At 38.5% G+C, this 12,533-nt stretch overlaps 1 protein-coding gene across 2 annotated transcripts in view; it reads right to left on the reverse strand.

Moving 5' to 3' along the window:
• DSCAM (DS cell adhesion molecule) overlaps window positions 1–12,533 on the reverse strand; it is an 826,557-nt gene that overhangs the window by 667,752 nt on the left and 146,272 nt on the right. For both annotated transcript variants that reach the window (XM_024239402.3, XM_054542559.2), the window contains exon 3: window positions 1,309–1,455. In XM_024239402.3, the coding sequence (XP_024095170.1) occupies window positions 1,309–1,455 (147 nt within the window). The remainder of the gene's footprint in view (window positions 1–1,308; window positions 1,456–12,533) is intronic.

Below are 12,533 nucleotides of genomic sequence, written 5' to 3' on the forward strand. Positions count from 1 at the left end.
CCATTAAGAAAACTAACATGACCCCTAAGGACAGAAGATGAAGATGTTTCAACACTGAAAATTAGCAAATAAAAATGTATAAGTGAGTCTCTATTCTGATTATTACAATCACATTTGAGTTGTCAAGCTTAGTATTTTTCAACACCCTAAGTTAAATTATGATGATTAATCAACATAACAGCAAGGAATGTATTGTTCATTGAAGTGTGAGGGGTTTTGAATTCACTGTAAAGACAATGTTTTTATAAAAACTAAGAATTCCATTATATCTTAGATTCCTGTAATGTGCTATGATGGCAATGTATTTCAATTTTGATTTGGATCTTTTAAGTGCCTTCTGGTTGTGGTGTACAGCAACCAACCTCTTTAGCTAATCAATAAGCTGAAAAACAAAAATGGTGTGTCACCGTGAGGGTTTAGTTCCAAATTCTGCTCTCTATAAATTGATAAAATGTTGCTTAGTCAAGAAGTCTGTTAACATGTGTGTTGTGTGTGTGTGCATCTGCATGTGAGGGCATACAGACATGTCTAAAAAAGGCAACTATTTATAATCCACATCGGAACACAGACTATGCTTCTCACAATTCTTTTCCGAAAGCAGCCAACACATTTTGAGATATGCCAACAGTCATTATCCAATGATGTAAGAACAGGAGCACCACACATCACGCGGACAGTAGCCTTTCCAGGTAAATAGCACAGAGCAAGAAATCAACACCATTAGAAATGAAGAACTGCAGTTTCTTGGAGGCTAAATTTAAATTTTGTCTTTTCTACACACCAAATATAAGCCAAGAAATTATTCATATGCAAATATACATTTCATTGCTACATATATATTCTTAGTAGAATCTTCAAGAAATAGGTCAGAGATACAACATAACTCTCAAGACATTGGAAAGCACCAAAAGGGCATGAAAACAGGGCTTCCATTTTCCAGATTTTAGTTTCAGAATGTCAGCTATATATGCAATGCTGAGGTCTCTCACAGATGCAAAATACTACTACCTTGTTTTTAGAAGCAGACATAAAACCACAATTTTCTCAAAATGTTAACACAATGGCTACAGTTACAGAGCCAGTAACTAATTTCTCTTCATCAGTCAGCTCACCAAAGGATGTCTGAATCAAGCCATTATAAGCCAATACAAAACACTTATTTCAGGTTTACTTACAAAATAGCATCAACCTTAAGAATACTAATTCTGAATTATGATGAACACATAAACGGAGACCCGATTCCATCTCTGAAATAACCTTTTCAGAAGGTGAGCACGGCATCCTGCACCCTGGAGATGCAAAGCCTACCTGAGACAAGTGAAACAGTGTCTTTCTCCCATGAGACGACAGTGATGTACGCCTCCACTGAGGAGGGGATAATGCACTTGAAGACCGCAACATTGCCTCTCATGGTTTTCTGGTCCTCCACACGGACTGTATAGGGCTCCCGTAAAACTGGAAAGCAGAAAGAGGACCTCAGTAAGGCACACAGTCAACAGGCTCATTCTGAGAGTATCTCATTGTAATATATACATTGCAGCACACACACATCAATTGCATAACATATCTTTCTGGAAAACAAATAAGATGCCTACATTTCATGTCTTTCATCGCCTGGCTTAAGAAAACATTCATTCCCTTAACAATACACGGCTGGGTAAAGTGGCTCATGCCTGTAATCCCACCACTTTGGGAGGCCAAGATGGGTGGATCCCTTGTGCCCAGGAGTTCAAGACCAGCCTGGGCAACATGGCAAAACCCCGTCTCTACTAAAAATACAAAAAATTAGCTGGGCGTGGTAGCATGTGATTGTAGTCCCAGCTACTTGGGAGGCTGAGATGAGATTACCTGAGCCTGGGAGGTTGAGGCTGCAGTGAGCTATAATCATACCACTGCACTCCAGCCTGGGTGAAGAAAAAAAAAAAACCACTACACTCTATACCAAGGGGCCAGAGTATAATCTAAAACAGTTAATAGACCCCCTGAAGGTATCAGGATATAGGAAATAGCTTCATGAAAGAAAAGTTGCTGGCTCTGCAAAGTTATGACGATGGCAAACTGCTATTAGTCCTCTAAGGGCCGAGGAAGATTTTTTTTCTGACTGCAAAAAATGAATAAAAAATTCGAGCAAGGCAATTTTTCTGGGAAGCCTTGAGAACTCTGAGACAATTAAAATAATTTTTCATCAGTAAATTTTTAAATGACAGTTGCAAAGCAGTTTGGGAAACATTGATCCTGCTTCCCGTTGTTTAGGGAAGGATGTTGATTAGACAGCCTGCCCAAACACTTCGGATGATAGGAGCACCCCAGAAAGACTGCAGAGTGCACGTCCACATCCTTGATGTCTGGGCTCAGAGGCAGGGTGGTACTGGTGTTCACAGCCTTCCTAGCAGGCCCAACTGCCTGGGTTCGAATCCAAGCTCAGCCGCTCCCTGATTGTGGGGCAGTGAGCAAATCCTCTCACCATCTATGCCATGGGGATGATGTTGGTAGCATCTGCCCCCTAGGGTGGCTGCGGTGAATCAGTTAGTGTAGGTGAAAATTCAACAGTGTCTGCTAGAAGCAGGTTGGGTAAGGCCACACTTACCAATAGCCAGAGATGGATCCCCAGGGTTGGGGAAGATCTGTCTCAAGGGAAATAAGACATTGATGAATCTAGTCCTAATTTGATGTGCCAGCCTTACTTCTTTAGAGCTTTGTTTTCCTCAAATTTAAAATGAGGGCATTGTGGTGGGAACCTCTTCAAGGTCTAAATCCTATAAGTCTATGATTTTCTAAGATATCCACAGAGATAACTTATTGTCTAATCATCTAACCAGCTCACTTAAAGAATTAATCACTTACTGGACAAATATGTGCCATGAAAATGGTTTCAAAAGGTGCTAACACATCAACAAAGCTAAAGGTGAATTTCTCAAGGGAAATCTCCCAGTAGGCAGAGGTGAGCTCTTTAGAAGAGGATTGTTGAGGTTGGGCTAACCTTGTGATACGCTGAGCATTTTCGTAGTAAAGCATGTCTTTCATGAAAGCCTTCCTCTCCAGTTTCCATTTTTAACATTAGCCATTTTTCCCCAACTTGGAGAATTTCTTCATTCTTGCCTCTAATCAGAGAGATTTTTCCAAGTATTGAAATCTTCTGCGACCCCCATCACTGTAATCCCCAAGCAGCATGAGGTGAAGTTCCAGGCAGCAACTCCACACCTCCTGCAGGAGGTCCACTAGGCAAAAATTCAGGGCTCAGCCACAACATCCTTACACCGAGAGGAGGAAACTGACTTTGTACGGGAAGGCTCCTGCATAAGTAAACCTTTGCTGGGAGCTGAGGTCCACAGTAATAGATTAGAAAGAGACTACAAAGATATAGACAAACTAATCAAACTCATCGGTAAGTGAGAATCCAGGCATGGTGAGAAGCAGAAGACAGAAAGGAGAAGAGGAGGATGGAGGACAGAGGAGAAAGAGGGACTGGCCAACAGAGAGAGTCTACTGTCACAGGAATAGTGCCCCTAAGCAGGGGAATGATTTCAATTTAAGCTCCTTTGTCTGTGTGATGCTTGTTTCTTTGCAATAAAATCACTCTGTCTCCCCAAACCTTCCGCAGACTCTGCTTCAAACATTAATGACTCAAGTAGGATAATTTTTAATAGAAATCAAGGAAAGGGGTCAAGTTCCATGTATCAGACAGGAAAGTGAGAAGATAAGATGTTCACCTGTTTACCGGGAGACACGGGAAATGCCTTCCCACCAGGTGTACAGTCCCACACTAGATGGGATCACAGGAGCCATAAAAATATGAGGTGACTGACCGGGGACATTCCCAGTGTTACCACCCAATGTCCAGTGTCCTAGGAAACGCCTCAGTCCCAGCACTTACCCACATATCATGGAGTTTTCTCCTCTCTAGCTACCCACTGCCCTCACCAGTACCAGGACACCTTAGTAGTCACAATTTTAAACCTGTGTGACTTTTGCTTCTCCAACCTCCAGGTCAGTCCCAAGAAGCCCAGATCTTCTCAAAGCAGGGACAGCACTGTGGTGCTCCGAACCCCAGCTCGCTCAGAGGGAATGGGGATCAGAAGAAAACTGCACACTCCCCATCCCTTCTCCTTATTCAATTACTCATTCCACAAAGACAGCCCGTGCAGCGAGCCTTTAAAAAATTATCTTAGAAAATACTTGGCACACAAGAGGCGTTCAATACATATTTTGAGACTGAATATATAGAAAGACAGAGCTTCCATTCTGGGAGAACTTCTAATCCTTTTATAGAATATACATGTATGCACATTTGAATTTATAGCCACTATCTATAGTTTTTTTAAAAAAATGCAAATCAGGGTTTTATTAAAGCTCCTAAACTTTGTAATAGAGCATTGCTTGTTCCTGAGGCCTCCAAAACTTAAGACACCAACATTGCTGTCTATGGCAATATACGTCTCAGAGGGCCATGTGAGTTTCCTGAGCCCATAGTCAGCCCCGAAGACATGGGTGCAGCCTTGATCTTCATTCTACATCCAACTACTGCTAACTTTGTTGCAGTAACAGAGACTGGGTTAGAAACCTGAGATGCAGGCAAAAAAAAAAAAAAATACACTTTGTTTTAAATTTGATAGACATTTGCATTATAAGACAGAGTATTATCTAAGTACTGTGCTTGGTGTCGTAAGTTAGGCTCTCCCCAGAGAGCCCAGATCTTCTCAAAGCAGGGACAGCACTGTGGTGCTCTGAACCCCAGCTCGCTCAGAGAGAATGGGGATCAGAAGAAAACTGCACACTCCCCGTCCCTTCTTCTTATTCGACCCCAAAAGGAGGAGCTGGGTTCAAGAGACTGAGCAAGGACACAATCCCCTGAGAGGCAGGGAAAGTGTGAGTAGGGCAGGGAGGGAAGCAGCAAAGCAGGCGTGTGGTTTCAGGTGAAGTCCCAGCCACGCCTGACATGCTCGGTCATGCAGAGGAGCTGGGATTCCCTGTTGTAGCTGTCTGTCATTGGCTTAGGGTTGGCCTCAGGAGGATGGAACTCCCAGGCATCTCCCACTCTTGTTTCTGTGAATGGTTCCAGTGCCCAAGCAATCCTCTGAAGGCTGCAGGTTCATATTCTTAGCAACCAGCACACAGACCTTGGGGGATCTGATTCAGGGATGCCAGTAGGGTCCACTGCAATCATTTTAGCCTTCATTCAGTAAAATTTGTCATCTTTTTAGATCAGAAGAAAAAAAAATCTCTGGTAATATGACTTTGAAACAAAATCAGGTCTATTTATTTAATCAAATATTTTCATTGTGATATAAGAGTTGTACATGTTTTGGGGGTACATGTGATGTTTTCATACCCATATAAAATGTATAATCATAAAATCAGGGCAATTGGAATATCAATCACTTCAATCTTTTCCCTGTGTTGGGAGCACTGTAAATCTTTTTTCTTCTAGCAATTTAAAAATGTACAATAAATTATTAACTATAATTTCCATACTGTGCCAGCAAATGTCAGAACATATTCCTTCTATTTAACTGTATTTTTATACCCCTCAGCCAACTACTCTCTATCCCCTCTCCTCATCCCCTTGCTTCCCAGCCTCTGTTATCCACCATCCCACTCTCTACCTCCATAAGATTCACTTTTCCAGATCCCATATATGAGTGAAAACATGTAATGTGTGTCTGTCTGAGCCTGGCTTAATTCACTTAGCATAGTAACCTCCAGTTTCATCCATCATTATATTCTTGTTGGATGGATAGTTTGCAAATATTAATAGTCTCCCTATTCTGCATGTTGTCTCTTTAACTTTGCTGATTATTTTCTTTGCTGTGCAGAGTTTTTCTGCTTGATGTAATCCTATTTGTCTATTTTTGCTTTTGTTGCCTGTGCTTTTGAGGCCTTACCCCAAAAATCTTTGCCCAGACTAATTTCCTATAGTGTTTCCCTAGTGTTTTCTTTCAGTAGTTTCATAGTTTCAAGACCTCATTTAAGTATTTAACCCATTTTGAGTTGATTTTCGTACACGGTTAAAGATAGGGATCTAGTCTCATTCTTTTGCATATAGATACCCAGTTTTCCCAGCATTAATTTTTAAAGAGCTTGTCCTTTCCTGAATGTGTGTTCATGGTACCTTTGTCAAAAATGATTTGGGTATAAGCGCATGGACTTATATTTGGATTCTCTATTCTATCCCATTGGTCTATGTGTCTGTTTTACGTCAGTACTATGCTATAGTATGCCAGTACTATACCTGTGTAGTATTCTTTGAAATTAGATTGTGTGATACCTACAGCTTTGTTCTTTTTGCTCAGGATTGCTTTAGCATTTTGGAGTCTTTTGTGGCTTCATACAAAGTTAAGGATTTTTTTTTTTTTTTTTTTTTTTTTACTATTTCTGTGAAGAATGTCATTGGTAGGGATGGCCTTGAATCTGCAGATCACTTTGAGTAGTACAGATATTTTAACAATATTAATTCTTCCAATCAATGAGCATGAAATATCTTTCCATTGTGTGTGTGTGCGTGTCCTCTTCAATTTCTTTCATACTTCTTTACATTTTTAGCATATCTACTATAGGTTTTTACTTTGCGGTTACCATGAAGCTTACAAAAAGCATCTTATAGTTATAAGAAGTTATTTAAAACTGAAATCAACTTTACTTTGATTACACACACACGGCTTATTTATTGACCAAGAGATCACACAGTTGGTCTACACTGAGAGCACCGAATGTGAGAAAACATTTTAAATGGTCCATTTTCAAGGCATAGTAAATCTAAGCACTGGCAGCCAGTCTGCAGATGTAACAGATTGCATGGCTCATGCACCTAGAAGGTCATGATAAGCAAACAGAATGTAGAGGAGGGGTCAGCCCATAAAAGGAAAGAAAGTTTTGTTATTGGGAAATCAAAACTTAAGCAGGGAAGGGGATTGGGTTATAACTTTAAAAGGGGGATAATGAAACTTAGGCGATGTCCAGGAAGATTGTAACTCCATAGTACTCAACCAATGAGGAACTGGGGGAGGGACTTGCTTGCTAGGCGATAAATTACCTGCTCTACCTGCCCTGGGTGTGCCTGCCTACCAGGCGCCTGAGCTTGCATTAAAAGTCCGCCATCAAAAGTCTTGCTTAGGCTGGGTGCAGTGGCTCACATCCGTAATCCTAGCACTTTGGGAAGCTGAGGGGGGCAGATCACCTGAGGTCAGGAGTTCAAGACCAGCCTGGCCAACATGGCGAAACCCCATCTCTACTAAAAATACAAAAATTAGCCAGGCGTGGTGGCGCATGCTTGTAATCCCAGCTAAGGCAGGAGAATCACTTGCATCCGGGAGGCAGAGGTTGCAGTGAGCTGAGATCGTGCCATTGCACTCCAGCCTGGGCGACAGAGCGAGACTCCGTCTTAAAAAAAAAAAAAAAAAAAAAAGAGTCGCTTCTGCTGTTCTTCGTGTCTCTGAGTCCATTCTTTGCATCTGGATGGCTGTATGTGCATTTCTTACATGAAATACTCATTTTATTGTACTTCAGAGAGATTACGTTTTTTACAAGTTGAAGATTTGTGGAAACCCTGCATCATGCAACTCTATCAGCACCATTTTTCCAGCAGCATGAACTCACTTTGTGTCTCTGTGTCACATTTTGGTAATGCTTACAATATTTCAAACTTTTAAAATTATTATTATTATTATTATTATTTTTGTCTTTTTTTTCCTTTTTATTATTATTATTATACTTTAGGCTCTATGGTACATGTGCGCAACGTGCAGGTAAGTTACATATGTATACATGTGCCATGCTGGTGCGCTGCACCCACCAACTCGTCATCTAGCATTAGGTATATCTCCCAATGCTATCCCTCCCCCCTCCCCCCACCCCACAACAGTCCCCGAAGTGTGATGTTCCCCTTCCTGTGACCATGTGTTCTCATTGTTCAATTCCCACCTATGAGTGAGAATATGTGGTGTTTGGTTTTTTGTTCTTGCGATAGTTTACTGAGAATGATGATTTCCAATTTCATCCATATCTGTTACGGTGATCATTGATCAGTGATCTTTGATATTACTACTGTAATTGTTTTGCGGAGCCACAAACCACATTTACAGAAGATAGCAAACTTAATCAATACAGGTCATATGTGCTCTGCCCACCTCACTGACATGCCATTTTCCATCTTTCTCCCTCTCCTCAAGCATCCCTTTTTTTGAGACACAACAATACTGAAATTAAATCAATAAATGACCCTACAATGGCCTTTAAATATTCATGTGAAAGAAATGGTCTCATGTCTCTTACTTTAAATCAAAATATAGAAATGATTAAACTTAGTGATGAAGGCATATCAAAAGCTAAGACAGGCTGAAAGCTAGGCCTTTTGTGCATTTAGCCAAGTTGTAAATACACAGGAAAAGTTCTTGAAGGAAATGAAAAGTGCTACTTCAGCGAACAAATGATAAGAAAGCGAAACTACCTTATTGGTGGTGGAGAAAATTTGAGTAGATAGAAGATCTGGAGAGATGATTAAACTAGCCACAACACTGCCTTAAGCAAAAGCCTAAATCAAACTAAGTGCTTAGCTCTCTTCAATTCCAGGGAGGCTTAGAGGGGTGAGAAAGCTGCAGAAGAAACACTGGAAGCTAGCAGAGGTTGGCTACTGAGATTTGAAGAAAGAAGCAATCTTTATAACATACAAACGCATGGTAAAGCAGCAAGTGCTGATGGAGAAACTGCAGCAGGTTATCTAGAAGCTCCAGCTAATGTCATTGATGAAGGTGGCTGCCCTAAACAATATATTTTCAATGTACAGAAGATATCCTTCTATTAAAAGAAAATGCCATCCAGGATTTTCATAGCTAGAGAGGGGAAGTCAATGCCTAGCCTCAATGCTTCAAAAAGCAAGCTGATTCTTGTTAAGGGCTAATGCAGCTGATGACTAAGATGAAGTCAATGCTCATTTACCATGTCAATAATTCTAAAATTATTTCTTAGAATTATGACAAATCTACTTAAAAATTATGACAAATCTACTTTGCCTATGCTCTAGAAATAAAACAAGAAGGTCTGGGTCACAGCACATCTGCTTATAACATGTCATATTGCACAGGATAGAACCTCCAGTACAATGTAGAATAGAAGTGGTGAGAGCATACACTTTGATATTGTTCTTCATTTGGGGGTGAAAACATTTAATCTTTGACAAGTATGAGGTTCGCTATAGCAGGATTTTCGTAGTTGCTTTTTATCAGATTGAGGAAGTTCCTTTCTATTGATGGTTTTCTGAGAGTTCTTTTAATCATTAGTGGATGTTGGGTTTCATCAATGCTTTTCTGTGTCTGTTGAAATGATCACATGGTTTACACTGATTAATTTTCAAATGTGAAACTCACCTTGCATTATGAATATAAGCCTTTGTGGTCATAATGTATTATTCCTTTTATATGTTGTTGGATTCAATTTGTTAAATTTTTAGAATTTTTACATGCATAGTCAGAAGAGATACTTGTCTTTAGTTTCCTTATTGTCTTGTTTATGTATTAGGGTAATGCTAACCTCATAAAATGATTTGGGAAATACTCTCAATTTTCTGGAAGAATTTGTTTATAATTTTTATTATTTCTTTCTTTTTTTTTTTTTTTTTTTGAGATGGAGTCTCCCTCATTTTGTCACACAGGCTGGAATGCAGTGGCACAATCTTGGCTTACTGTAACCTTCACCTCCTGGGTTCAAGCAATTCTCCTGTCTCAGTCTCCCAAGTAGCTGGGACTAGAGGCATGTGTCACCACACTTGACTGATTTTTGTGTTTGTAGTAGAGATGGATTTTCACCATGTTGGCCAGGCTGGTCTTGAACTCCTGACTTCAAGTGATTCTCCTGCCTTGGTCTCCCAAAAGTGCTGGGATTACAGGCATGAGCCACTGTGCCTGGCCAAAATTATTATTTCTTTCTTAAAGGATTAGTAGAACTCAATAGTGAAGCCATTTGAGCCAGGAATTTTACTGTAGAAAATTTTTACCAATAAATTTAAATTATTTAATAGATATAGGGCTATTCAGTTTATGTGTTTTTCCTTGAGTGAGTCTTGCTAGTTTATGTTCCTCAAAAAATATTTTATTTCATCTACTTTTCTTAATGTTCTCTTAGTACCATTTTAATACCTATAGAAGATAAAGTGACATTATCTCCCTCATTCTTGGTATTAGTCATTTACCAACACTCTCACTTTTCTGGCCAAAAACACACCAATTTTAACAATTTTTTTTAAAGAACTAACTTTTAGTTTCATAGATTTCCTCTATTGTTTCTGTTTTATAATTTATTGATCTCCATTCTGATCTTGTTTGCTTTCTGCTTATGTTTTTAGTTTTATCCTCTTTTTCAGTTTAAAATGGATGCTGAGACCACTATTTAAGACATTTTTTAAAATTTCTAATATAAGTTTTTTAGAGCAATAAAATCTCCCTATTTTTTTAGTGGCACTCCCCAAATTCATATATATTGTGTGTTCATTTTTTATTCAGCTGAAAAAACTTTCTAATTTCCTTCTTCAAATTTTCTTCTGAATTTTTTTTGACATAGATCATTTAAAAGTGTGTTATTTAGTATTCAAATACTTGGTTATTTCTCAGAGATGTTCTTGTTAGTGATTTAATTTCATTATGATCAAACAACATATTTTATACAGCTTGAATTTAAAACAAATTTATCTGAGATTTATTTTATTGCTCTGAGTATGGTCTATATATCAGTAAATGTCTGTGTGTCTCAGAAGAGAATTTATATTGTGCTGTTGTTGGATAGAATGTTCTTTATTTAAAGGTCAATTACATCAAATAGATTGATAGTGTCATTCATGGGTTTTTTTATTCTTACTGATTTTCTGTCTACTTCTACCAATTATTGAACTAGGAGTATTGAAATCTCTGGCTATAATTTTTGATATGTCTGATTCTCATTGCAGTTCTATCCGTTTTTACTTTATGTATTTTGAAGTTTTGTTGTTGGGTACATAAACATTTACAATAGTCATATCTGCTTAACCACCCCCTTTACATTATGAAATGAACTGCTTTAGCTCTGAGCACAGGGGATTTTTAGGGCAGTGAAACTGTCCTGTATGATACTGTAATGGTGATACCTGCCTTTATGCATAGAACTTACAACATAGAGTGAAACTTAATGTGAACTATGGATTTTAGTTAATAATAATGTATACATATGAGTTTATTGTCACAAATGTATCACACTAATGCAAGATGCTTTGAGCAAACAAAGTGTCTTTGGAAATACACTTTGCTTAATATTAATGTGGCTATTCTAGCTTTCTTTCAATGTTTTATTTTAATTAGGTTGATTTGATTTGATGAGGATGGTATATCATATTTTTATCCTTTTACTTTTAAGCTATTTGTGCCTTTGTATTTAAAGAATGTTTCTTTTAAGCAGTGTTAAATCCAATCTGGCAATTTCTGCCTTATAATTCAGATTACTGGAACATTTAAATTTAATGTGGATATTGATGTGGTTAAGTTTATCATTTTGCTATTTGATATATACATTTTTTTTTACCATGTTTCCTTTTTCTTATCATTTTCTTCTTTGTTTTGGATTGAGGATTTTTTAGTGATTCTATTTTTTTCTCCTTTGTGGGCTTATTAGCTATAACTCTGTTTTGTTATTTTAGAGGTTGCTTTAGGTTTTGTAGTATACATTTGTAACTTATCACCATCTATATTCAGGTGACATTACACAACTTCACATATAGCAAAATAACCTCCAATATTACACTCCCATGTCTTCACTGTAGGCCTTAATGCTATTGTTGCCATAAGTTTTACTTCTACCTATGTTACAAAGTACCTAAGACACTGTTATTATTTTTGTCTAAATAGCCAATTATTTTTTAAAATATTGCAATTTAAAAAAAAATCTGATTTAGATACTCATGTAGTTACCATTTTCATTGCAGTTCTTTCCTTTGAGTAGATCTAAGATTTGATCAGGTGTCATTTTTTTCTTCTGATTCTAGAACTTCCTTTAAGATTTCTTGTAGTGGGATTTAGCTGATAATAAATTTTCTGTTATTTTGTGCCTGAGAAAGCCTTCATTTCACCATTATTTTGTAAATTTACTTCCACTCTTGCCTATAATCCCAGCACTTTGGGAGGCCAAGACGGGGCAACTTCTTGAGCCCAGGAGTTAGAGACCAGCCTGGGCAACATAGCAAGATTCCATCTCTACAAAAATAAAAATAAAAATCAGCCTGATGTGGCGGCACGCACCTCTGGTCCCAACTACTTGGGAGGCTGAGGTGCGAGGATCACTTGAGCCAGGGAAGTTGAAGCTGCAGTGAGCGATGATCACCTCACTGCACCCCAGCCTGGTTGACAGAGCAAGACCCTGTCTCATAAAACACACATATACACACATCCACACACAAACACACACCCAACAGCAACAACAAAAATCCTGTCTGCTGTCATTCTTATCTTTGTTCCTTTGTGTGTAATATGCCTTTCTTCTGTAGCTGCTTTTGATATTTTATTATTGCTCTGAGCAATTTT

The sequence above is a fragment of the Pongo abelii genome, chromosome 22 (genome assembly GCF_028885655.2).
Source record: "Pongo abelii isolate AG06213 chromosome 22, NHGRI_mPonAbe1-v2.0_pri, whole genome shotgun sequence".
NCBI lineage: Eukaryota > Metazoa > Chordata > Mammalia > Primates > Hominidae > Pongo > Pongo abelii.